This window comes from Somniosus microcephalus, unplaced genomic scaffold, assembly GCF_052327205.1.
Source record: "Somniosus microcephalus isolate GS21.2 unplaced genomic scaffold, FLI_Smic_1.0 unresolved_chr1, whole genome shotgun sequence".
Lineage (NCBI taxonomy): Eukaryota > Metazoa > Chordata > Chondrichthyes > Squaliformes > Somniosidae > Somniosus > Somniosus microcephalus.
Genome location: NW_028225179.1, coordinates 16609554 through 16635855, shown reverse-complemented (window position 1 = coordinate 16635855; position 26302 = coordinate 16609554). Strand labels below are relative to the sequence as shown.

Below are 26302 nucleotides of genomic sequence, written 5' to 3'. Positions count from 1 at the left end.
TGCACAGTGGGGCAAGGCCAATTTCAGTGGGATGAGAATGGATCTAGCCCGGGTAAATTGGAATCAAAGATTGGCAGAAAAAACTGTAGAGGAACAATGGGCTGCCTTTAAAGAGGAAATAATTCAGGTACAGTCGAGGTACATTCCCACTAAGGGGAAATGTAGGGCAACTAAAGTCAGAGCTCCCTGGATGACAAAAAAGATAGATAGCAAGATGAAGCAGAAAAAGAGCATGTATGACAGACGTCAGGTCGAGAATACATCTGAGAATCAGGCTAAATATAGAAAGTTCAGAGCAAAAGAGAAAAAAAATACGAGGGGCAAAGAGAGGGTATGAGAATAGAATGGCAGCTAACATAAAAGGTAATCCAAAAGTCTTCTATAGGTATTCTGCCCTCGCAACGCGATCCTATGCAGAGCTAGACAGACAGCGAACAACTTGATATCTTCCCATAAAAATCACAAGGCTTGATTTTTCTTGTAAAACTTTACTGAAAGATTCTTATTGTAAAACTGTAATACAATACAGAAATGGAAGCACACATTAGTATACAAACGCATAACTGATATGTATACACAAATTTAGGTACGCCTGGGCAACACAGTACATTTGGCAACGAATATACATTTAGCAAGCTGGAAGGCATTCTTTTAAATTAGCCCTGTACATAGTGTATCAAATACGGCTACTAGTTAACCAGCTAGACAGAGAAAAGTTACAACTAAACATTTTCTACAACATACAGTGTACGCTAATCATCTATAGCACTCTAAAATACTTACAGACAAACAATTTCCAAGACTCAAGCATGGGGACAATACAACTGAGGAGCACCGTGGCACAGGTCCTGTTCCGGCGGAGGCTCCACGAGGAATGAGCTCGCAGTCCCGTGGGGAGCGTGATGACCTCATCACGCTCGGGGTTGTGACATCATCACGTTTGCCGGTCGTTGTGTCGCTGGCCGTTGGGGCCTAAGTCGGGAGCGGGAGCTGGAGGCCAGGCTGAGCCGGTGCTTGCCGCGGGAGCGGAAGCTAGCGGCGCTCCCGGCGGCTGATCGATGCGGCCGAAGACGCTAGGCCGGGCTGTGCCGGCGGCCTTTCTGGAGGGCCGAGTCGGGCCGGCAGCCACCTCACGCACGTCACGTCGTATGTGACGTGACGTCAGCATGCTAAGGCGCGTCTTAAAGGGGCAATGGCCCTAAAAGGTGAGTTAAAGGGGCAACGGCTCTAACAGGTAAGTTATACATATATAAGTAGGTTATGTATATACAGTAAGGTTAAGTTAGAGGGAGAGACAGCACACTCCCCGCTTGGTACAATCCCATTTGTACCACTACAGACACAAAATAAACCTGAAGAGAACGTCCTTCGGCAGCGACATACTCAGAGTCCGTTCTCTGGCTTTCTTCGGAAAGGAGGACTACGATCTCTGAGACTGGCCTCGGAAACACTTTGACAGTCCCCTTCTTGATGATCTTCACCTCCACCTTGCGGACCCTCTTGTCCCTGCTCGGCAGAGTTTTGACGACCAGTCCCACTGGCCATTCGTTTGTGTGCTTGGCTGTCTTTCAGCAAGACGGCATCTCTCACTTTGACATTCGGCTTGTCTTCTGTCCATTTCCTACGGCTCTGTAGGGTGGACAAATACTCTCCTCTCCATCTCTTCCAAGGAGTGTCTGCAAGACACTGTACTTGTTTCCATAGCTTCCCGTGCAGCTCGGCCATGTCGAAGTTTCCAGAGGGAGCTGAAATAGAACGCATCTTTTGAGTCAGGAGCATCGCTGGGGTGAGGACTGCAGGCATGTCTGGGTCGGTGGACACCGGCACCAGGGTTCTCCTGAGCGAGCAGAGGCGCCCCGCAGCCTGCTCCCCGCTACTCGGAAGACGGCGTCCAGGAGAGCGAAACGGCATGGGTGCCACCCAGCTGCGTCCATCGTCCTTGGACCTTTCAAACGCTGAGCATCCTAGGCCATCTGTGCTCACGGTGGGGCCTGCCTCTTCCTCACAGACAGAGGCGGTTGACCTATGATGCTGCGTCATGTCATCGTAGTCCTCCTTTACCTGGATCCTGTTTGGGCATGGGCTGAGACAGGATGTGCGACCGTTGTGCAACACGTTTGCTTTGTAGACGCTGACATCCGCTGGTTTGTGGACTGTTCCCAGGCAAACTCCACCCACGAGGACCCATCCCAAGTCAAGCCGCTGCGCATAAGGAGCATCGTGGGGCCCGTTGATATGCTCATGCACCTTGTGCACCCTTAAGATGTCTCTTCCCAAGAGCAGGAGGATTGGAGCGTCCGGGTCCACAGCTGGAATCTTGTTGGCAATTGGCTGTAGGTGGGGCTGATGGCATGCGACATCTGGGGAGGGGATTTCCGTCCTATCCTCTGGCATCATGTCGCACTCAATCAAGGTGGGGAGGGGAAGCTGTAGTTTCCCATCCATGGACTCGATCATGAAGTTCCCAACTCTCCTACCCGTAGTCTCTGTTGTCCCTGCACAGGTTTTTAGCATGTACAGAGCGGCGCTGGCCTTGACTTCGAAGAGATTGAAGAATTCTGTCTTCGCTGGAGAGTTGTTACTTTGCTCATCGAGCACTGCATACATTTTGATTGCCTTCTCCTTTCTCCCTGCAGGATATGCTTTAACCAAGCAGATTTTGGAGCATGAGCGTGGGCTGCTTGCATTTCCACAAACCTCTGTACACTTGGAGGTGACTGAAGATGTGCTTTGCTCCCCGCTATCCTCTTTGTCGACCGCGGTTGACGGAGGAGGACCTGGATGCAGGGCTGCGATGTGTTTTTCGCTGTTGCACTCAAAGCACTTGATTGTCGCCTTGCAGTCTTTTGCCATGTGCATAGTCGACCCACAGCACCTGAAGCAGATGTGGTTCTTTTTCAGGTATGATGTGCGCTCATCAATAGGCTTGTCTGTAAAGCTTCGACACTTTTTGAGTGGGTGGGGCTTCTTGTGTATTGGACACTGACGATCTGGGTCATCCACTTCATTCCCAGCAGAACTGGATTGGTTGACTGAGGGGTCGGCTGGAACATCTGTTTTGTGCACACTCACAGAGGCTTTATTGCTGTACTTTGTGGATTTCTCTGTTCTCGAAGGAGCGTAACTGCTGGAGGTGGAGAAAGTGAAACTTGGATCATTCCTCACCTTTGCCTGTTGTTGGACGAACCTGGAGAAGAGAGAGAAGGGGGGAAATGCCATTCCATTGTCCTCCTTGTACTTGGATCCCTTAGATATCAATTTCTCTTGAAGGTTGTGGGGGAGCTTTTCCACTATTGGGTTTACCCCACGAGCTGTATCCAAATACGAGAGGCCGGTCAGGTAACCTTCTCCCTTGGCACACTCCAGTTCGAGGAGAATGTCGCCCAGTTCTCGGAGCTCGACATTATCTTTGTTGGTTAGCTTCGGAAAGTCCTCAATCTTCTTGAGCAGTGCGTGTTCGATGGCTTCTGGTGTCCCATAACAATCTTCGAGACGTGGCCAAACCAGGTTGAGGCCTGCTGTGGGATTGCTGACGAGCGCTGAGCGAATTCTCTTCGCCTGTTTGGACGACTCAGCTCCGAGCCACTTTGTCATCAGGTCTAGTTCTTCTCTGGCTGACAGATTCAAGTCCTTGGTGGTACTCAGGAAGGACGCTTTCCATGACCAATAATTTTCGGGACGGTCATCAAATTCTTGGAGGCCTGAACTTAACAATTCTCGGCGAGTAAGGTACCTAGCGAGGTCTTGTGCACCTTGTGGCTCGGGTGAGGAATGCTTGGCTGGATTGGTCGGGTGTTGTGGAGGTCTCTGCAGGTAAGTCTTACTTGTTTCTTCTCTTTTAAGCTCAGTGTCTCCGTAAACAGGCTGTTTGTTGCTGTGGTGAGTAGCTGGTCCTACGTCGGGGTACCTGGATCTTCCCTTGAAGAACAATTCGGAGTATTGTTGGACATACTCACTTGTACGTTGCACTGGACTGAGGGGCTGTTCCAGATCATATGCTTCATGGCTGGGCTCCCCACGTTCGCTCTCCTTACCTTCTTCATAAGCTGCGGCTTCGGCTTTAGCGGCAGCGGCAGCTCTCTGGCTTTGGAGAATGTGGAGAATGGCAGCGAGGTCAGCTCTCTGCTTCGTAGCACTAGCGTCGAGGTCAGCTTTCTGCTTCATCACACTAGCTTCTTTTTCAGCAAGGGCCAATTGAGCCTGGGCAGCTTCTGCCTTGGCACGTGCTTTGGCGGCTGCAGAAGCTGTCGATGACGACGGTCTGCTGGACTGCCGAGATGATCTAGTGGATACTTTAGAAGACTGTGCTGTCTGCTTCATCACACTAGCATCGAGGTCGGCTCTCTGCTTCATAAGGTCAGCTTCTTTTTCAGCAAAGGACAATTGGGCCTGGGTAGCTTTTGCCTTGGCACGTGCTTTGGCGGCTGCAGAAGCTGTCGATGATGACGGTCTGCTGGACCGCCGAGATGACCTAGAGAATACTTTAGAGGACTGTGACTTGGCAGCGTTTGCTCGGAAAGGCTCATACTTCTCGATTGGCTGGTCGACGTCCTCTATGGTATATTGTCTTCCTGAGCATAGACTCATGGTAGCTGAGTGGTATCTTCTTGTGCTTGAGCCCGCTGTGCTGTTGTCTTTTTACTATTCTGCCCTCGCAACGCGATCCTATGCAGAGCTAGACAGGTAGCGAACAACTTGATATCTTCCCATAAAAATCACAAGGCTTGACTTTTCTTGTAAAACTTTACTGAAAGATTCTTATTGTAAAACTGTAATACAACACAGAAATGGAAGCACACATTAGTATACAAACGCATAACTGATATGTATACACAAATTTAGGTACGCCTGGGCAACACAGTACATTTGGCAATGAATATACATTTAGCAAGCTGGAAGGCATTCTCTTTAAATTAGCCCTGTACATAGTGTATCGAATACGGCTACTAGTTAACCAGCTAGACAGAGAAAAGTTGCAACTAAACATTTTCTACAACATACAGTGTACGCTAATCATCTATAGCATTCTAAAATACTTACAGACAAACAATTTCCAAGACTCAAGCATGGGGACAATACAACTGAGGAGCACCATGGCGCAGGTCCTGTTCCGGCGGAGGCTCCACGAGGAATGAGCTCGCAGTCCCGTGGGGAGCGTGATGACCTCATCACGCTCGGGGTTGTGACGTCATCACGTTTGCCGGTCGTTGTATCGCTGGCCGTTGGGGCCTAAGTCGGGAGCGGGAGCTGGAGGCCAGGCTGAGCCGGTGCTTGCCGCGGGAGCGGAAGATAGCGGCGCTCCCGGCGGCTGATCGATGCGGCCGAAGACGCTAGGCCGGGCTGTGCCGGCGACCTTTCTGGAGGGCCGAGTCGGGCCGGCAGCCGCCTCACGCACGTCACGTCGTACGTGACGTCAGCACGCTAAGGCGCGTCTTAAAGGGGCAATGGCCCTAAAAGGTGAGTTAAAGGGGCAACGGCCCTAACAGGTAAGTTATACATATATAAGTAGGTTATGTACATACTGTAAGGTTAAGTTAGAGGGAGAGACAGCACAATAGGCATATAAATAATAAACAGGTAGTAAGAGGAGGGGTTCGATTAGGGACCAAAAAGGAGACCTACGCATGGAGGCAGAGGGTAAGGCTGAGGAACTAAATCAGTACTTTGCATCTGTCTTCACCAAGGAAGAAGATGCTGCCATAGACATAGTGAAGGAGGAAGTAGACGAGATACTGGATGGGAGAAAAATTGATAAAGACAAGGTACTAGAAAGGCTGGCTGTACTTAAAGTAAATAAGTCACCAGGACCGGATGGGAAGCATCCTAGTACGCTGAGGGAAGTGAAGGAAGAAATAGCAGAGCTACTGGCCATAACCTTCCAAATCCTCATTAGAAACTGGGGTGGTTCCAGAGGACCGGAGGATTGCAAATGTCACACCCTTGTTCAAAAAAGGGTGTAAGGACAAACCCCGCAACCACGGGCCAGTCAGTTTGGCCTCGGTAGTGGGGAAGCTTTTAGAAACAAAAATCAGGGACAAAATTAACAGTGTGGATTAATTAAGGAAAGCCAGCACGGATTTGTTAAAGGCAAATCGTGTTTAACCAACTTGGAGTTTTTTGATGAGGTAACAGAGAGGGTTGATGAGGGCACTGCGGTTGACGTGGTGTGCATGGATTTCCAAGGCGTTCGACAAAGTGCCACATAATAGGCTTACCAGCAAAGTTGAAGCCCATGGAGCAAAAGGGACAGTGGCTGCATGGATAGGGAATTGGCTAAGTGACAGGAAACAGTGAGTAGTGGTGAATGGTTGTTTTTCAGACTGGAGGAAGGTACACAGTGGTGTTCCCAGGGGTCGGTTCTAGGACCACTGCTTTTCTTGATATATATTAATGACTTGGATGTGGGTGTACAAGGCACAATTTCAAAATTTGCAGATGACACAGAACTTGGAAGTATAGTGAACAGTGAGGAAGATAGTGATAGACTTCAAGAGGATATAGACAGGCTGGTGGAATGGGCGGACATGTGACAGATTAAATTTAATGCAGAAAAATGTGAAGTGATACAAGAATGAGGAGAGGAAATCTAAACTAAAGGGTACAATCCTAAAGTGGGTGCATGAACAGAGAGACCGAGGGGTATATGTGCACAAATCATTGAAGGTGGCAGGGCAGGTTGAGAAAGCAGTTAAAAAAGCTTACAGGAACCTGGGTTTCATGAATAGAGGTATAGAGTACAGAAGTGTTGAAATTATGCTGAACCTGTATAAAACACTAGTTCAGCCTCAACTGGAATATTGTGTCCAATTCTGGACACCACACTTTAGGATGGATGTGAAGGCCTTAGAGAGCGTGCAGAAAAGATTTACGAGAATGATTCCAGGGATGAGGGACTTCAGTTACATTGATAGACTGGAGAAGCTGGTGTTGTTCTCCTTGAAGCAGAGAAGATTGAGAGGAGATTTGATAGAGGTGTTCAAAATCAGGAGGGGTCTGGACAGAGTAGATGGAGAGAAACTCTTGCAATTGGCAGAGGGGTCGAGAACCAGAGGACACAGATTTAAGGTGATTGACAAAAGAACCAAAGGCGACATGAGGAAAAACTTTTTACGCAGCGAGTGGTTAGGATCTGGAAATAGTTGAGGCTTGTAATAAGGGAACATCTATAATTATGGGGGATTTTAACTATCATATTAATTGGACAAATCAAATTGGGCAGGGCTGCCTTGAGGATGAGTTCATTGAGTGTATTAGGGATGGGTTTCTTGAGCAGTAACTGAACCGACCAGGGGGCAAGCAACCTTAGATCTGGTCCTGTGTAACGAGACAGGATTAATTAAAAATGTCCTAGTAAAGGATCACCTTGGAATGAGTGACCATAACATGGTTGAATTCCATATTCAATTAGAGGGTGAGAAGGTTGGATCTCAAACAAGCGTGCTAAGCTTGAATAAAGGAGACTATGAAGGTATGAGAGCGGAATTGAGTAGAGTGGATTGGGAAAATAGATTAAAGGGTAAGACGATACATGATCAGTGATGTACATTTAAGGAGTTTTTTTACAACTTCCAAAAAATATATATTCCACTGAGAAGAAAAGGGTGTAAAAGAAAAGACAGCCATCCGTGGCTAAGTAAAGAAATTAAGGATAGTATTCAACTAAAAACAAGGGCATATAAGGTAGCCAAATCTAGTGGGAGGATACAGGATTGGGAAAACTTTAAAAGACAGCAAAAAATAACAAAAAGATTGATTAAGAAAGGGAAGATAGATTATGAAAGTAAATTAGCAAAAAATATAAAAACAGATAGTAAGAGTTTTTATAGTTATATAAAAAGAAAAAGGGTGGCTAAAGTAAATGCTGGTCCCTGAGAGGATGAGACCGGGAAATTAATGGTGGGAAATATGGAGATGGCAAAAACACTGAATGAATATTTTATATCAGTCTTTACAGCAGAAGACACTAAGAATATCCCAACACTGGACAAACAGGGGGCTAAAGGGGGGGAGGAGCTAAACACGATCAAAATCACTAAGGAAGTGGTACACGGTAAAATAATGGGACTCAAGGCGAATAAGTCACCTGGACCTGATGGCTTACATCCTAGGGTCTTGAGGGAAGTGGCAGTAGGGATTGTGGATGCATTGGTAATAATTTTCCCAAACACCCTGGACTCGGCAAATGTCCCGGCAGACTGGAAAACTGCTAATGTAACACCCTTATTTAAAAAGGGCAGTAGACAGAAGGCTGGAAACTATAGATCGGTTAGCCTAACATCTGTGGTAGGTAAAATTTTGGAGTCCATTATTAAGGAGACAGTAACAGGACATTTGGATAATCATAATTTAATAGGACAAAGTCAGCATGGTTTTATGAAGGGGAGGTCATGTTTGACAAATTTGCTGGAGTTCTTTGAGGAAGTAACATATAGGGTGGATAAAGATGAACCAGTGGACGTAGTGTATTTAGACTTCCAAAAGGCATTTGACAAGGTGCTACACAAAAGATTATTGCTTAAGATAAAAAATCACGGGATTGAGGGGGATCAGCCAGTTGTCGTGGTACATGTAGGTACCAACGATGTAGGTAAAAAGAGGGAGGAGGTCCTACAAGCTGAATTTAGGGAGTTAGGAGCTAAATTGAAAAGTAGGACCTCAAAGGTAGTAATCTCTGGATTGCTACCAGTGCCACGAGCTAATAAGTTTAGAGAGAGTAAGATAGATAAGCTAAATACGTGGCTTGAGCAGTGGTGCAAGGGAGAGGGATTTAAATTCCTGAGGCATTGGAACCAGTTCTTGGGGAGGAGTGACCTGTACCAAGGGGACGGTCTACACCTGAACTGTGAGGGAGCCGATGTCCTCGGGGTAATATTTTCTAGGGCGGTTCGGGAGGATTTAAACTAATTTGGCAGGGGGATGGGAACCTAGGTAGTGGAAAAGAGGGAAGTCATATGAAGTCAGAAATAGATGGTAGAAAGGTGAGAAGCAATAAGCAAAGGAGAGAAACACAAAGGGCCAAACTAATTCATAATGAGAGTGTGAAAAAAGCAAGCCTGAAGGCTTTGTATCTTAATGCTAGAAGCATTAGGAACAAGGTGGATGAATTAGTTGTGGAAATAGAGGTAAACAAGTATGATTTGATTGGGATTACAGAAACGTGGCTGCAGGGTGGGCAAGGCTGGGAACTTAACATCCAGGGATATACAATATTTAGGAAGGATCGGCAAAAAGGTAGGGGAGGTGGGGTAGCATTGCTGGTAAAGGAGGGGATTAATGCAATGGAAAGGAAGGATATTAACTCGGATGAAACGGAATCTGTATGGGTAGAAATGAGAAATAGCAAGGGGAGGAAAACGTTAGTGGGTGTGATATATAGGCCTCCAAATAGTAATATGGAGGTGAGGGAAGGCATAAAAAGGGAAATTAGAGAAGCGTGCGATAAGAGCACAGCTGTCATCATGGGTGACTTTAATTTACATATTGATTGGACTACCCAAATTAGTAAAAATTCTGAGGAGGAGGAATTCCTGGAATGTTTTCGGGACGGTTATCTGGACCAATATGTCGAGGAGCCGACTCGAGATCAGGCCATTTTAGACTGGGTATTGTGCAATGAGAAGGGACTTATCAGCAATCTTCTTGTACGAGGCCCCTTGGGTCAGAGCGATCATAATATGATCGAGCTCTCAGTCGACATGGAGAGTGAGGAAATTGAATCAGAGACTAAGGTCCAGAACTTAAATAAAGGGAATTACGAGGGTATGAGACGGGAATTGGGTAAGATTGATTGGGTGGTGTTTCTGGGGGGATTGACAGTGGATAGACAATGGCAAGCATTCAAAGATAGAATGGAAGAATTCCAGAACATGTTTATACCGGTTTGGCATAAAAATAAACCTAAAAAGGTGACTCAACCGTGGATAACGAGGGAAATTAGGGACAGCATAAAATCAAAAAAAGGGCATATCAACTGGCAAAAAAAAGCACCAGACCGGAAGATTGGGGGCAGTACAGGATACAGCAAAAGAGGACAAAGGGATTAATCAGGAAGGGGAAAATAGAATACGAAAGTAAACTTGCAGCAAACATAAAGACAGACTGCAAAAGCTTTTATCGGTATATCAGGAGGAAAAGACTGGTAAAATCCCAAGTCGGTCCCTTGCAGTCCGATTCGGGAGAATATATAATGGAGAATAAGGAAATGGCAGACCAATTAAACTCATACTTTGGTTCTGTATTCACAAAGGAGGACACAAATAACCTCCCAGGAATATCGGCAAACATAGGGACTAATGAGAGGGAGGAGCTGACAGAAATTAGTATCTCTAGGGATATGGTGTTGGGTAAGTTGAGGGGACTGAAGGCCGACAAATCCCCGGGGCCTGATAAACTACATCCTAGGGTACTTAAGGAGGTGGCCCTGGAGATAGCAGATGCTCTAAGGATCATCTTCCGGAACTCCATTGACTCGGGAACAGTACCCGTGGATTGGAGGCTAGCTAATGTTACCCCAATATTTAAAAAGGGGGGTAGAGAGAAAGCAGGGAATTATAGACCAGTAAGCCTTACATCGGTTGTGGGCAAAATGCTAGAGTCCATTATTAAGGATAAAATAGCGGAGCACTTGACAAATGGGGAAAGGATCGGACAGAGTCAACATGGATTTACAAAGGGTAAATCGTGTTTGACTAATCTGCTGGAATTTTTTGAGGAGGTAACTGGTAGAATAGATGGGGGAGAGCCAGTGGATGTGGTGTACCTTGACTTCCAGAAAGCCTTCGATAAGGTTCCACACAAAAGATTATCATGCAAAATTAAGGCTCATGGGATTGGGGGCAAAGTATTAACGTGGATAGAGAACTGGCTGGCGGATAGAAAACAGAGAGTTGGAATAAACGGCTCGTTTTCGGAGTGGCAGGCAGTGACCAGCGGGGTGCCGCAAGGATCTGTCCTGGGACCCCAGCTGTTCACAATATATATAAATGATCTGGATCAGGGAATTGGATGCAATATTTCCAAATTCGCTGACGACACTAAACTAGGAGGAGGGGTGGGCTCTGATGAGGATGTCAGGAGGCTACAGTGTGATTTGGACAGGTTGGGGGAATGGGCGGATACGTGGCAGATGCACTATAATGTGGATAAATGCGAGGTTATCCACTTTGGGGGTAAAAACAGGAGGGTAGATTATTATCTAAATGGCAATAGATTGGGAGATGGGGAAGTGCAGAGGGACCTGGGTGTTCTTGTGCACCAGTCACTGAAGGAGAGCATGCAGGTGCAACAGGCGATTAAGAAGGCAAATGGTATGTTGGCCTTCATATCAAGGGGGTTCGAGTATAGGAATAGGGATACCTTACTACAGCTGTACAAGGTGCTGGTGAGACCGCATCTGGAGTATTGTGTACAGTTTTGGTCGCCCCATCTGCGGAAGGATGTTCTTGTCATGGAAAGAGTGCAACGGCGATTCACCAGGCTGATACCTGGAATGGCGGGAATGACCTACGAAGAGAGATTAAATAGTTTGGGCTTGTACTCACTGGAGTTTAGAAGATTGAGAGGGGATCTCATCGAAACATATAAAATTATGGCAGGCCTGGACAGGCTGAATTCAGAGAGAATGTTTCCAATGGCCGGGGAGCACAGAACCAGGGGCCACAGTCTAAAAATAGCGGGCAAATCATTTAAAACAGAGATGAGGAAGAATTTCTTCACTCAAAGAGTGGTGAGCCTGTGGAATTCCCTGCCACAGAGGGCTGTGAAGGCTAATTCAATAAATATTTTCAAGAGAGAATTGGATATATTTCTGAAGGCTAAGGGGATTAAGGGTTACGGAGAAAAGGCGGGGACGGGGTACTGAACTGGTAAGATCAGCTATGATCTCAGACGAAGATCAGCCATGATCTCATTGAATGGCGGAGCAGGCTCGAAGGGCCGAATGGCCTACTCCTGTTCCTATCTCTATGTATCTATGTATATTCTGGCATGGATAGAGGATTGGCTATCTAACAGAAGGCAGAGAGTTGGGATAAATGGTTCATTCTCAGACTGGCAATCAGTAACTAGTGGTGTTCCGCAGGGGTCAGTGCTGGGTCCCCAACTCTTTACAATCGATATTAACGATTTGGAGGAGGGGACCGAGTGTAACATATCAAAGTTTGCAGATGATACTAAGATGGGAGGGAAAGTAGTGAGTGAGGAGGACATAAAAAACCTGCAAGGGGACATCGACAGGCTAAGTAAGTGGGCAGAGATTTGGCAGATGGAATACAATACTGGAAAGTGTGAGGTTATGCACTTTGGCAGGAAAAATCATCGAGCAAGTTATTATCTTAATGGCAAGAAATTAAAAGTACTGAAGTACAAAGGGATCTGGGGGCCCTGGTGCACGAAACTCAAAAGGTTAGTATGCAGGTGCAGCAAGTGATTAAGAAGGCCAATGGAATGTTGGCTTTCATTGCTAGGGGGATAGAATATAAAAATAGGGAGGTATTGCTTCAGTTGTACAAGGTATTGGTGAGACCGCACCTGGAATACTGCGTACAATTTTGGTGTCCATACTTAAGAAAGGACATACTTGCTCTCGAGTCAGTACAAAGAAGGTTCACTCGGTTAATCCCGGGGATGAGTGGATGGACATATGAGGAGAGGTTGAGTAGATTGGGACTCTACTCATTGGAGTTCAGAAGAATGAGAGGCGATCTTATTGAAACATATAAGATTGTGAAGGGTTTGGATCAGGTGGATGCGGGGAGGATGTTCCCGATGATGGGTGAAACTGGAACTAGGGGGCATAGTCTTAGAATTAGGGGCTGCTCGTTCAAAACTGAGATGAGGAGGAACTACTTCACTCAGAGGGTGGTAGGTCCATGGAATATGCTGCCCCAAAAAGCTGTAGAAGCTACATCATTACATAAATTTAAAACAGAAATAAGACAGTTTCCAAGAAGGGAATTAAGGGTTACAGGGAGCGGGCAGGAATTTGGATATGAGTTTAGGTTCGGATCGGTCATGGCCCTGTGGGTAGCGGAGCGGGCCCAGGGGCCGTGTAGCCTGATCCTGCTCCTATTTCGTGTGTCTAATTCTGTTAGATTCAGGAGATGGTTCTGTGATAGTAGATTGGCGGTTAGGATCAGATCAGCCATGATCTTATTGAATTTCGGAGCAGGCTCGAGGGGCCGATTGGCCTACTCCTGCTCCTATTTCTTATGTGCTTATGGAATGCACTGCCTGAAAGGGTGGTGGAGGCAGATTCAATCACTGCTTTCAAAAGGGAATTGGATAAGCCCCTGAAAGAGAAATATTGCAGGACTTCAGATTCTTGGGGCAGGAGGGACCAGTTCTGGGGCAGGAGGGACCTGTACAAGGTGGACGGGTTACACCACAACAGAGCTGGGACCAATGTCCTCATGGGACGATTAACTAGTGCTGTGGGGGGAGGGTTTAAATTAATTAGACAGGGGGATGGGCACCAGGATGAAACATTAGAGAGGAGAAACAAGGTGAAGAGAGGACTGGGAGAGACAAGTAGCACTAGAGGGACAGATTTGCTGGTCATCTTCCAAAATTTGATAGACTCTATAACAGTTCCCATGTATTGGAGAGTAGCTAATGTTACCCCACTATTCAAAAAAGGTGGTAGAGAGAAAACGGGAAATTATGGACCGGTAAGCCTGACATCGGTAGTGGGGAAAATGCTAGAGTCCATTATAAAAGATGTAATAGCAGAGCACTTGGAAAACGGTGACAGGATTGGACAAAGTCAACATGGATTTACAAAAGATAAATCGTGCTAGACTAATCTACTGGAATGTTTTGAGGATGTAACTGATAAAATAGATAAGGGAGAACCAGTGGATGTGGTGTATTTGGATTTTCAGAAGGCTTTCGATAAGGTCCAGCATAAGAGATTAGCGTGTAAAGTTAAGGCACATGGGATTGGGGGCAAGGTACTGACTTGGATAAAGAACTGGTTGGCAGACAGGAAGCAAAGAGTTGGAATAAACGGCTCTTTTTCCGAGTGGCAGGCAGTAACTAGTGGGGTACCGGAGGGGTCGGTCCTAGGACCCCAGCTATTCACAATATATATTAATGATCTAGACGAGGGAACTAGATGTAATATCTCCAAGTTTGCAGACGACACAAAGCTCGGTGGGTGTGTGTGCTGTCAGAAGGATGCCGAGAAACTCCAGTATGATTTGGATAGGTTGGAGGATTGGGCAGATGCACTATAATGTGGATAAATGTGAGGTTATCCACTTTGGTGGCAAAAACAGGAAGGCAGATTATTATCTGAACGGCAATAGATTGGGAGAAGGGGAAGTGCAATGAGACCTGGGTGTCCTTGTGCACCAGTCGCTGAAGGTAAGCATGCAGGTGCAGCAGGCGGTTAAGAAGGCAAATGGTATGTTGGCCTTGATAGCGAGAGGATTCGAGTACAAGAACAAGGATGTCTTGCTGCAGTTGTACAGGGCCTTGGTGAGACCACACCTTGAGTATTGTGTGCAGTTTTGGTCGCCTTATCTGAGGAAGGATGTTCTTGCCATGGAGGGAGTGCAGCGAAGATTTACCAGACTGATACCTGGGATGGCAGGAATGATGTATGAGGAGAGATTGGGTCCATTGGGCTTGTACTTGCTGGAGTTTAGAAGAATGAGGGGGGATCTCATTGAAACTTATAAAATTCTAACAGGACTGGACAGACTGGATGCAGGAAGGATGCTCCCGATGGCCGGGGAGTCCAGAACCAGGGGTCATAGTCTAAGGAAAAGGAGTAAGCCATTTAGGACTGAGATGAGGAGGAATTTCTTCACCCAGAGAGTGGTGAACCTGTGGAATTCTCTACCACAGAAGGCAGTGGAGGCCAATTCATTAAATATATTCAAGAAGGAGTTGGTTATATTTCTTAAGGCTAAAGGGATATGGGGAGAAGGCAGTGACAGTGTACCAAAATTGGATAATCAGCCATGATCTCATTGAATGGTGGACCAGGCTCGAGGGGCCGAATGGCCTACTCCTGCTCCTATCTTCTATGTTTCTATGAACCCCAGCACCAGGCCCCTATGGGGAATAGTTATGCAGATCTAGCCGCAAAAGTAACTGCGGAATAAATGCAACCAGAGGACGCGTTCAAAAATGAAATAAATATGGTCATGATAGTCATTGGGTTACAGGAAGTGAATATAATGGAGCTGCAAGAAAATACTAGTAAAGAGCAAAAGGAGAAATGGAGACAAGCTGGCGCGCAATTACAAGATGGAATTTGGAAATGGGGCCCACGTAACCAGGGTGGCAGCACCGGAATGTTGTAGACAACAACTGATGGCGCTATACGATGGTGTAACACATACTGGCAGAAGTAACATGTTGCACCTACTGACACAGTACTGGTGGTGGCCAAAGATAGGTCAGGAAGTAGTGAAATATTGCCACCGCTGTATAATATGCACAAGAATAATGTAGGACAGAGATGTCGAGTTAGAGTAGCAAACCAACCCAGGCCCCAAGGACCCTGGGAAAACTTACAAATTGACTTCACCGGCCCCTTAGCGCAGGACCGGGGGAAGAAATATTGCCTGGTAATAATTGACCAATTTACCAGGTGGGTGGAAGCCTTTGCCACCCGAGACTGCTCTGCAAAAACAGTTGCACTAATATTGGCTACCGAGGTTATACCCGGTTGGGGAGTGCCTCTGCAAATTGACTCAGACAACGGCACCCATTTCACCAGCAAAATAATGAAAGAAATCTGTAAGCTGCTACATGTGACACAAAAATACCACATACCATATCACCCCCAGAGCTCGGGGATGGTAGAAAAAATGAATAGGACACTGAAAAATGCACTGACAAAAGCCATCCAAGAAACAGGGAAGCGATGGTCGGAATTATTACCCAGCATATTAATGAGGCTGTGAGCCACCCCAGGACGAATGACCAGACTGACCCCCCATGAATTAATTACAGGACGAGCTATGAGACTACCAGAGGATTTGGCTGGAGGGGTGGGAGAACCAGGACCAGTGCAAGATAGATTAAGGCGATACTTAGTACAACTAAATCAAGAGGTACAAGCACTAAATAAAGAAGTAAGGAACCAACAACAGATTAAACATCTAGAAAGGCAGAATGCTGGACTTAAACCAGCCGAGTTGCCCAGAATAGGTCAACAAGTAATGACGCAAGTTATCGGAAGAAAGGGAATGGGCCCCGTTGGATGGGGCCATGTACTGTATTAATGACAAGTGATACGTGTGTTTGTCTACAGGAACCGATGGGTATGCGATGGAAGCAATGGACCCAAGTGAAACCATTTAACACTAAAGACCCCCATTCTACCCTCTCCTCTAGGGTAAAGAGCTCGGAAGACGACCAGACCACTGTTTAAATTACAGATAAACATGGATCCAGTCGACCCTTTATATCAGAGGGTCCGTCTCGGGGAGAAGAAGCTCTCCCGGTTTACCCTCACACCTGAGAACTCATTTTTAATGTGGAAGCAAGTCATCCTCGGTTCCAAGGGACTGCCTAAGAAGAAAGAAGAAGATATAATTGGAGTAAGAGTTCTGTAATCCTGTATTCAAATCCTCTTGTAATGAAGGCCAGCATACCATTTGCCTTCTTTACTGCCTTTCACGACCACCGGACGTCCCAAAGCGCTTTACAGCCAATGAAGTACTTTTGAAGTGTATTCACTGTTGTAATGTGGGAAACGCGGCAGCCAATTTGCACACAGCAAGCTCCCACAAACAGCAATGTGATAATGACCAGACAATGTTTTTTCGTCATGTTGATTGAGGGATAAATGTTGGGCTCAAAACACCGGGGATAACTTCTTCGAAATAGCACCACGGGATCTTTTACGTCCACCTGAGTGGGCAGACGGGGGCCTCGGTTTAACGTCTCATCCATAGGACGGCACCTCCGACACTGCAGCGCTCCTTCATTACTGCCCCTCCGACAATATGGCTCTCCCTCAGTACTGCCCCCCCCGACAGTGCGGCGCTCCCTCAGCACCGCACTGGAGTGTCAGCCTCGCTTGATATGCTCAAATTCCTGGAGAGGGATTTGAACCCACAACCTTCTGACTCTGCTATCCACTGAGCCACAGCTGACTCCAGTCTTTTACACAGTTTCATCATAACTTCCTTGCTTTTGCACTCTACCCCTCTCCTAAAGCAGGAGAGTTATGATGAATTGTTAAACAGTTTTTTTGCCGAGTGACCAAGGCTGTCTGTAGGAAACAATTTTGCATTTCAAAGAAGCTTGTATTGTGAAGCTTGTGCCCCATTGCCAGGCCCGCGGCCTGCGGCTCCTCTCCCAGATTCCAGCCCCAGCTCTGTGCTGCCTGCGGCCCCTCTCCCAGATTCCAGCCCCAGCTCTGTTCTAACTGTGGCCCCTCTCCCAGATTCCAGCCCCAGCTCTGTGCTGCCTGTGGCCCCTCTCCCAGATTCCAGCCCCAGCTCTGTGCTGCCTGTGGCCCCTCTCCCAGATTCCAGCCCCAGCTCTGTGCTGCCTGAGCTGCTCTCACCTGGGGTCAGCGAGTCACAATCGGGCCCAGCTCTCCTGAGCTGGAGAGGAGGACCGCCTCCTTGCCGCGCCGCCATTGGTTGGAGGCCCCCCTCGTCCTATTGGTCAGAGCTCCCGTCAGTCACAGGCCGGGTCGGGCCTCCATCCACCTGATTGGGCCTCTTCTTCTGAAGACGTCACAATCGGGCCCCAGCCTCAGCGCTGGGGCGGAAGGTCCTGCCCCCTAGCCGCGCCGCCATTGGTTGGAGGATCAGGCCGCCCAGCTCAGTCCTCCCAGCTCAGCCCTTTTCCTATTGGTCAGCACTCCCGTCAATCAGAATCACATTGCTCCAGCTCAATCCGCCACTCCGCGCGGATCAATCCGCTCCGCTCGGCATCCGCGGAGGTCCCGCCCGCCCCGACTCCCAGGTTTGGTTTTTCTCGTATTTTACTTTATAAACTCGCTCTCCGCTACCCCCCTCACCCCGATTTAAATCGATTCCCCAACACTTGACTTTACCCCGGCCGCTGATTCCGCCTTTTCCCCGGGCCCGGCCTTCCGTCTACTCCCACGAGGCCCCGCACAGGCGCACTGGCAGCCTGGTGGTGTGGTGAGGGGGCCGAATGAGCATGCGCGGCCCCGCCTCACCACATTTAAAGGGACACCCCACCCCCTCCACATTTAACGAGACCCCCAACCTCCCCCTCCACATTTAACGGGACCCCCTCCCCCTTCACATTTAAAGGGACCCCTCCCCCCTCCACATTTAAAGGGACACCCACCCCCTCCACATTTAATGGGACACCCACCCCCTCCACATTTAATGGGACACCCACCCCCTCCACATTTAAAGGGACACACACCCCCTCCACATTTAATGGGACACCCACCCCCTCCACATTTAATGGGACACCCACCCCCTCCACATTTAAAGGGACACCCACCCCCTCCACATTTAAAAGGACAACCACCACTTCCACATTTAAAGGGACAACCACCCCCTCCACATTTAAAGGGAAACCCACCCATCCATATTTAATGGGACACCCACCTCCTCTACATTTAAAGGGACTCCCTCCCCCTCTCTCATGTGTTCTTCAGATTAAACAAAGAAGAAACATAGAAGATAGGAAGAGGAGTCGGCCATTCGGCCCCTCGAGCCTGCTCCGCCATTCAATGAGATCATGGCTGATCATCCAAATTCAGTACTCTGTCCCTGCTGTCTCCCCATATCCCTTGATCCCTTTAGCCTCAATAAATATATCTAACTCCTTCTTGAATATATTTAATGAATTGGCCTACTGCCTACGGCCTCTGTCCTAAATGACTTACCCCTTATCCTTAGACTTAGAGATGAGGAGGAATTTCTTCACCCAGAGAGTGTTGAACCTGTGGAATTCTCTACCACACAAGGCAGTTGAGGCCAATTCATTAAATGTATTCAAGAAGGAGTTAGATATATTTCTTAAGGCTAAAGGTATCAAGGGATATGGGGAGAAGACAGGGACAGGGTACTGAATTTGGATGATCAGTCATGATCTCAATTAATGGCGGAGCAGGCTCGAGGGGCCGAATGGCCTACTCCTGCTCCTATCTTCAATGTTTCTATGCGACCCCTGGTTCTGGAATCCATGAACATCGGTAACATGCTTCCTGCATCTAGTCTGTGTAGCCCTGTTAGAATTTTATACGTTTCAATGAGATCCCCTCTCATTCTTCTAAACTCCAGCGAGTACAAGCCCAATCGACCCAATCTCTCTTCATACGTCATTCCTGCCATCCCAGGTATCAGTCTGGTGAACCTTCGCTGCACTCCTTCCATGGCAAGAACATCCTCAGATAAGGCGACCAAAACTGCACTCAATACTCAAGGTGTGGTCTCACCACAGGCCCTGTACAACTGCAGCAAGACATCCTTGTTCCTGTACTCAAACCCTCTCGCTACGAAGGTCAACATACCATTTGCATTCTTAACCGCCTGCTGCACCTGCATGCTTACTTTCAGCGACTGATGCACAAGGACGCCCAGGTCTCGTTGCACTTCCCCTTCTCCCAATCTATTGCCATTCAGATAATAATCTGCCTTCCTGCTTTTGACACCAAAGTGGATAACCTCGCATTTATCCACATTATATTGCATCTTCCATGCTTCTGCCCAATCACCCAACCTGACCAAATAATACTGGAGTTTCTTGGTATCCTCCTCACAGCACACACGCCCACCGAGCTTTGTGTCGTCTGCAAACTTGGAGATATTACATCTAGTTCCCTCATCCAGATCATTAATATATATTGTGAATAGCTGGGGTCCAAGGACCGATCCCTGCGGTACCCCACTAGTCATTGCCTGCCACTCAGAAAAAGAGCCGTTTATTCCAACTCTTTGCTTTCTGTCTGCCAACCAGTTCTCTATCCAAGTCAATACATTACCCCCAATCCCATGTGCCTTAATTTTGCACGCTAATCTCTTATGTGGGACCTTATCGAAAGCCTTTTGAAAATCCAAATACACCACATCCACTGGTTCTCCCTCATCTATTTTACCAGTTACATCCTCAAAAAATTCCAGTAGTTTAGTCAACCACAATTTACCTTTTGTAAATCCATGTTGACTTTGTCAAATCCGGTCACTTTTTTCCAAGTGTTCTGCTATTACATCTTTTATAATGGACTCTAGCATTTTCCCCACTACCAATGTCAGGCTTACCGGTCTGTAATTCCTCGTTTTCTCTCTACCACTCTTTTTGAACAGTGGGGTAACATTAGCTACCCGCCAATCCATGGGTACTGTTCCAGAGTCTATCGAATTTTGGAAGATGACCCGCAATGCATCTTCTATTTCTAGGGCCACTTCCTTAAGCACGCTAGTATGTAGGTTATCAGGCCCTGGGGATTTATCAGCCCTCAATCCCATCAATTTCCCTAACACCATTTCCCTACAAATACTGATTTCTATCAGTTCCTCCCTGTCATTAGACCCTATGTTCCCCAGCATCTTTGGGAGGTTATTTGTGTCCTCCTTTGTGAAGACAGAACCAAAGTATGTATTTAATTGGTCTGCCATTTCTTTGTTCCCCATTATAAATTCCCCTGATTCTGACTGCAAGGGACCTACGCTTGACTTCAGCAATCTTTTTCTCTTCACATATCTGTAAAAGCTTTTACAGTCAGTTTTTATGTTCCCTGCAAGCTTACTCTCATACTCTATTTTCCCCCTCTTAATTAATCCCTTAACCCACCTTTGTTGAATCCTAACCTGCTCCCAATCCTCAGGTTTACTGCTTTTTCTGGCCAATTTATATGTCCTCTCCTTGGATCTTATGCTATTCCTAAATTCCCTTGTTAGCCACGGTTGAGTCACCTTTTTTGTTTTATTTTTATGCCAAACTGGGATGAACAAATTCTGTAGTTCCTCCATGCGATCTTTGAATGTTTGCCATTGCCTATCCACTGTCAACCCTTTGAGTGACATTCCCCTATCAATCCTACCCAACTCGCACCTCATACCATCGTAGTTTCCTTTATTTAAATTCAGGACCCTAGTCTCTGAGTCAACTACTTCACTCTCCATTTTAATGAAGAATTCTATCATATTATGATCGCTCCGACCCAAGGGGCCTCGCACTTCAAGATTGCTAATTAATCCTTTCTCATTACATAATACCCAGTGTAAGATGGCCTGATCTTTAGTTGGTTCCTCGACATATTGGTCCAGGAAACCATCCCGTATACACTTCAGTAATTCCTCCTCCACAGTACTGTTACTCATTTGGTTAGCCCAATCTATATGTAGATTAAAGTCACCCATGATAACTGCTGTGCCCTTATTGCATGCATCTCTAATTTCCCATTTAATTCCATCCCCAACCTCCGCATTACTGTTTGGAGGTCTGTATACCACTCCCACTAACGTTTTCTGTCCCTTGGTATTTCTCAGTTCTACCCATACAGATTCCACATCATCGGAGCTAATATCCTTCCTTTCAATTGTGTTAATCCCCTCTTTAACCAGCAATGCTACCCCACCTTTTTGCCTATCCTTCCTGTATATTGAATACCCCTGGAAGTTGAGTTCCCAGCCTTGGTCACCCTGGAGCCATGTTTCCGTAATCCCAATCATATCATATCCGTTTACCTCGATTTGCGCAGATAATTCATCCACCTTATTACGAATGCTCCTTGCATTAAGACACAAGGCCTTCAGCCTTGTTTCTTTTAACACTCTTACATCTTTTAGAATTATTATTTACTGTGGCCATGTTTGATTTAAAACCTTGATTTCTCTGACTGCTGCCTTTGTTTTTCTCCTTCCTTTCTTTTGCTTCTATCCTGGTTTCCCTTTCCTCCGTCTCCTTGCTCAGGTTCCCAACCCCCTGCCATTTTAGTTTAAACCCTCCCCCAGACCACAAGCAAACACTCCCCCTAGGACAGCGGTCCTGGTCCTGCCAAGGTGCAAACCGTCCGGTCTGTACTGGTCTCACCTCCCCCAGAACTGTTTCGAATGTTCCAGGAATTTGAATCCCTCCCCCTGGCACCATTCCTCTAGCCACGTATTCATCTGAAATATCCTTCTATTTCTACTCTGGCTAGCACGTGGCACTGGTAGCAATCCTGAAATTACTACCTTTGAGGTCCTATTGTTTAATTTACCTCCTAACTCCCTATATTCAGCTTTTAGGACCTCATCCCGTTTTTCACCTATATCGTTGGTACCTATATGCACCATGACAACTGGCTGTTCACCCTCCCCTTCCAAAATGTTCTGCAGCCGTTCTGAGGCATCCTTGACCCTTGCACCAGGGAGGCAACATACCATCCTGGAGTCTCGTTTGCGGCCGCAGAAACACCTATCTATTCCCCTGACAATAGAATCCCCTATTACTATAGCTCCATCCCTCTTTTTCCTCCCGTCCTGTGCAGCAGAACCACCCCTGGTGCCAGGAAGTTGGCTGCTGCTGCCTTCCTCTGATAAGCCATCTCCCTCACCAATATCCAAAGCAGTATATCTGTTTGAGAGGGGGGTGGCCACAGGGGACTCCTGCACTACCTGCCTGCGCCTACTGCTCTGCCTGGTGGTCACCCATTCTCTTCCTGCCTGTGCAGCCTTTACCTGCAGTGTGACCAACTCCCTAAACATGTTATCCACGACCTCCTCAGCTTCTCTAATGCTCCAGTATGTATCCACTCGCAGCTCCAGCTCCGCAATGCGGTCTGTCAGTAGCTGCAGCTGGATACACTTCCCGCACACATGGTCATCAGGGAAACAGGAAGTGTCCCAGATTTCCCACACAGCGCAGGAGGAGCATACCACGGGGCCGAGCTCTCCTGCCATGACTTACCCTTTAATTAATTCAAATTAAATTAATTCAAATCAATCCCACCAATTACACAACAATTAAATGATATACTCAAGGGCCCTTGTTTACCAGCAGTCCCTGCTACACCACAGACACCCGATAAACTAAAAACCACAAAATTTAAGTTTGTAAAAAAGGAGAAAGAAAGAAATACTCACCAACCAATCACGTACCTGCTTTCTGGTGACGTTACAGTTCGATTACTTTTTACTTCTCTCTCACGCTCTCGGAGCTCTGAGTTTGGTGGGGCCTACCTACTCCGCCGCCTCGCTTTATATCACTGCCGCCTCGCTCCAGACAGGTCCGCCCCCGCTGTGGGGCCTACCTGCTCCGCCGCCTCACTTTATATCACTGCCGCCTCGCTCCACACAGGTCTGCCCCCACTGTGGGGCCTACCTGCTCTGCCGCCTCGCTCTTTATATCACCACCTCGCTCCTCACAGGTCCGCCCCCGCTGTGGGGCCTACCTGCTCCGCCGCCTCGCTCTTTATATCACCGCCTCGCTCCTCACAGGTCCGCCCCCGCTGTGGGGCCTACCTGCTCCGCCGCCTCGCTCTTTATATCACCACCTCGCTCCTCACAGGTCCGCCCCCGCTGTGGGGCCTACCTGCTCCGCCGCCTCGCTCTTTATATCACCGCCTCGCTCCTCACAGGTCCGCCCCCGCTGTGGGGCCTACCTGCTCCGCCGCCTCGCTTTATATCACTGCCGCCTCGCTCCACACAGGTGCGCCCCCACTGTGGGGCTTACCTGCTCCGCCGCCTCGCTCTTTATATCACCGCCGCCGCTCCTCACAGGTCCGCCCCCGCTGTGGGGCCTACCTGCTCCGCCGCCTCGCTCTTTATATCACCGCCGCCGCTCCTCACAGGTCCGCCGTCACTGTGGGGCCTACCTGCTCCGTCGCCTCGCTCTTTATATCACTGCCACCTCGCTCCTCACAGGTCCGCCCCCGCTGTGGGGCCTACCTGCTCCGCCGCCTCACTTTATATCACTGCCGCCTCGCTCCACACAGGTCCGCCCCCACTGTGGGGCCTACCTGCTCCGCCACCTCGCTCTTTATATCACCGCCGCCGCTCCTCACAGGTCCGCCGCCACTGTGGGGCCTACCTGCTCCGTCGCCTCACTCTTTATATCACTGCCACCTCGCTCCTCACAGGTCCGCCCCCGCTGTGGGGCCTACCTGCTCCGCCGCCTCGCTCTTTATATCACTGCCGCCGCTCCTCACAGGTCCGCCGCCACTGTGGGGCCTACCTGCTCCACCACCTCACTCTTTATATCACTGCCGCCGCTCCTCACAGGTCCGCCGCCACTGTGGTGCCTAACTGCTCCGTCGCCTCGCTCTTTATATCACTGCCACCTCGCTCCTCACAGGTCCACCGCCGCTGTGGGGCCTTCCTGCTCTGCCGCCTCGCTCTTTATATTTAAAAAAAAAAAAATTTATTCATTGATGGGATGTGGGCGTCGCTGGCTAGGCCTGCATTTAGTGCCCATCCCTAATTGCCCTTGAGAAGATGGTGGTGAGCCGTCTTCTTGAACCGCTGCAGTCCATATGGTGTAGGTACACCCACAATGCTGTTAGGAAGGGAGTTCGAGGATTTTGGCCCAGCGACAGTGAAGGAACAGCGATACAGGTCCAAGTCAGGATGGTGTGTGGCTTGGAGGGGAACTTGTAGGTGGTGATGTTCCCATGCATCTGCTGCCCTTGTCCTTCTAAGTGGTAGAGGTCGCAGCTTTGGAAGGTGCTGTTGAAGGAGCTTTGGCAAGTTGCTGCAATGCATCATGTAGATGGTACACACTGCAGCCACAGTGCGCCGGTGGTGGAGGGAGTGAATGTTGAAGGTGGTGGATGGAGTGTCAATCAAGCGGGCTGCTTTATCCTGAATGGTGTCGAGCTTCTTGAGTGTTGTTGGAGCTGCACTCATCCAGGCAAGTGGAGAGTATTCCATCACACTCCTGACTTGTGCCTTGTAGATGGTGGAAAGGCTTTGGGGAGTCAGGAGGTGAGACACTCGCTGCAGAATTCCCAGCCTCTGGCCTGCTCTTGTAGCCACAGTATTTATATGGCTGGTCCAGTTCAGTTTCTGATCAATGGTAACCCCCAGGATGTTGATAGTGGGGGATTCAGCAGGAGATGTCAAGGGGAGATGGTTAGAATCTTGCTTGTTGGAGATGGTCATTGCCTGGCACTTGTGTGGTGCGAATGTTACTTGCATGTCTCAATGTTGTCCAGGTCTTGCTGCATATGGACACGGACTGCGTCAGTATCTGACGAGTCTCGAATGGTGCTGAACAGTGTGCAATCATCAGCGAACATCCCCACTTCTGACCTTATGATGGAGGGAAGGTCATTGATGAAACAGCTGAAGATGGTTAGGCCTAGGACACTGCCCTGGGGAACTCCTGCAGTGATGTCATGTGATTGCGATGAATAACCTCCAACAACCACAGCCAACTTCCTTTGTGCTAGATATGATTCCAACCAATGGAGAGTTTTCCCCCCTTTATATCACCATCCGCCCCCATTGTGGGGCCTACCTGCTCCGCCGCCTCGCTTTTTATATCACCGCCTCGCTCCTCACAGGTCCGCCGCTGCTGTGGGACCTACCTGCTCTGCCTCGCTCTTTATATCACCGCCGCCTCGCTCCACACAGGTCTGCCACCACTGTGGGGCCTACCTGCGCCTCGGATAATAGATACATAGAAGATAGGAGCAGGAGCTGGCCATTCGCCCCCTCGTGTACCTGAAATAAAAAAATTTGCAGGGTTACGGGGAAAGGGTGGGGAGTGGGACTAGCTGAAGTGGTCTTGCAGAGAGCCGGCACGGGCTCGATGGGCCGAATGGCCTCCTTCTGTGCTGTAACCATTCTCTGATTCTATAAAACATTAAGAAAGTTTGTTCCACAGAAGCACGAGGTTTATCTGCTTTTATTGATGAATTTAAAAAGTCTCTATTAAAACCTGAGCCAATGTGTTGTGAGCCAAAGAGCCTTGTGTCCAATGCGGGGAATAAAGGCCCACAGCCTCCCCTGGCCCCGGGCCCTGAACAAGGGACTGGAGAAACTCGCTGCCCTGCGGATCAGACAATCAGCCGGCGCTAGTCCCGCCCCTCGGGCTCCCCGATTGGTTGGAGGAACAGCCGCCGGCTCACTCCTCCAGCCCTGCCCCGCTCACTCCCTATTGGTCGGAAGCTCCCGTCACTCAGCCCGTGGGCCCGGGTCACGTGTCCCCGAGGAGATCACGTGCACCGTCCAACTGAGGCCGCTCGGTCCGGGGCCTCGCCGGGGTTTTTCTATTTCGCTTTATTCTCTCCCGATCCACCCCTCCCCCCACCACCCCGCGCGATTCTCCACCCAATCGGAGCAGAGAAAACTCACTTTGCGTCACCGATCGCGACTCTGGACCCAACACCAAGGCCCCTCCCCGGAATGCCCCGCACCGA

General features: G+C 48.4%; 1 protein-coding gene across 6 annotated transcripts; it reads right to left on the bottom strand.

Annotated features, from left to right (window-relative positions):
- Positions 1-479: 479 nt before the first annotated feature.
- Positions 480-26302, bottom strand: LOC147093699 (uncharacterized). Of its 6 annotated transcripts, none has more exons than XM_085974343.1 (3): positions 26238-26295; positions 5041-5450; positions 480-4769 (listed from the first exon to the last, which is right to left on the bottom strand). In XM_085974343.1, the coding sequence occupies exon 3, from the start codon at positions 4585-4587 to the stop codon at positions 1384-1386; it is 3204 nt and encodes a 1067-aa protein (XP_085830469.1). In that variant the 5' UTR covers positions 4588-4769; positions 5041-5450; positions 26238-26295; the 3' UTR covers positions 480-1383. The 6 variants fall into 6 exon arrangements, with proteins under 6 accessions (XP_085830469.1, XP_085830468.1, XP_085830472.1 ...); XM_085974342.1 differs by lacking the exon at positions 26238-26295 and adding an exon at positions 17531-17613; XM_085974346.1 differs by lacking the exon at positions 5041-5450 and having other exon boundaries at positions 26238-26302.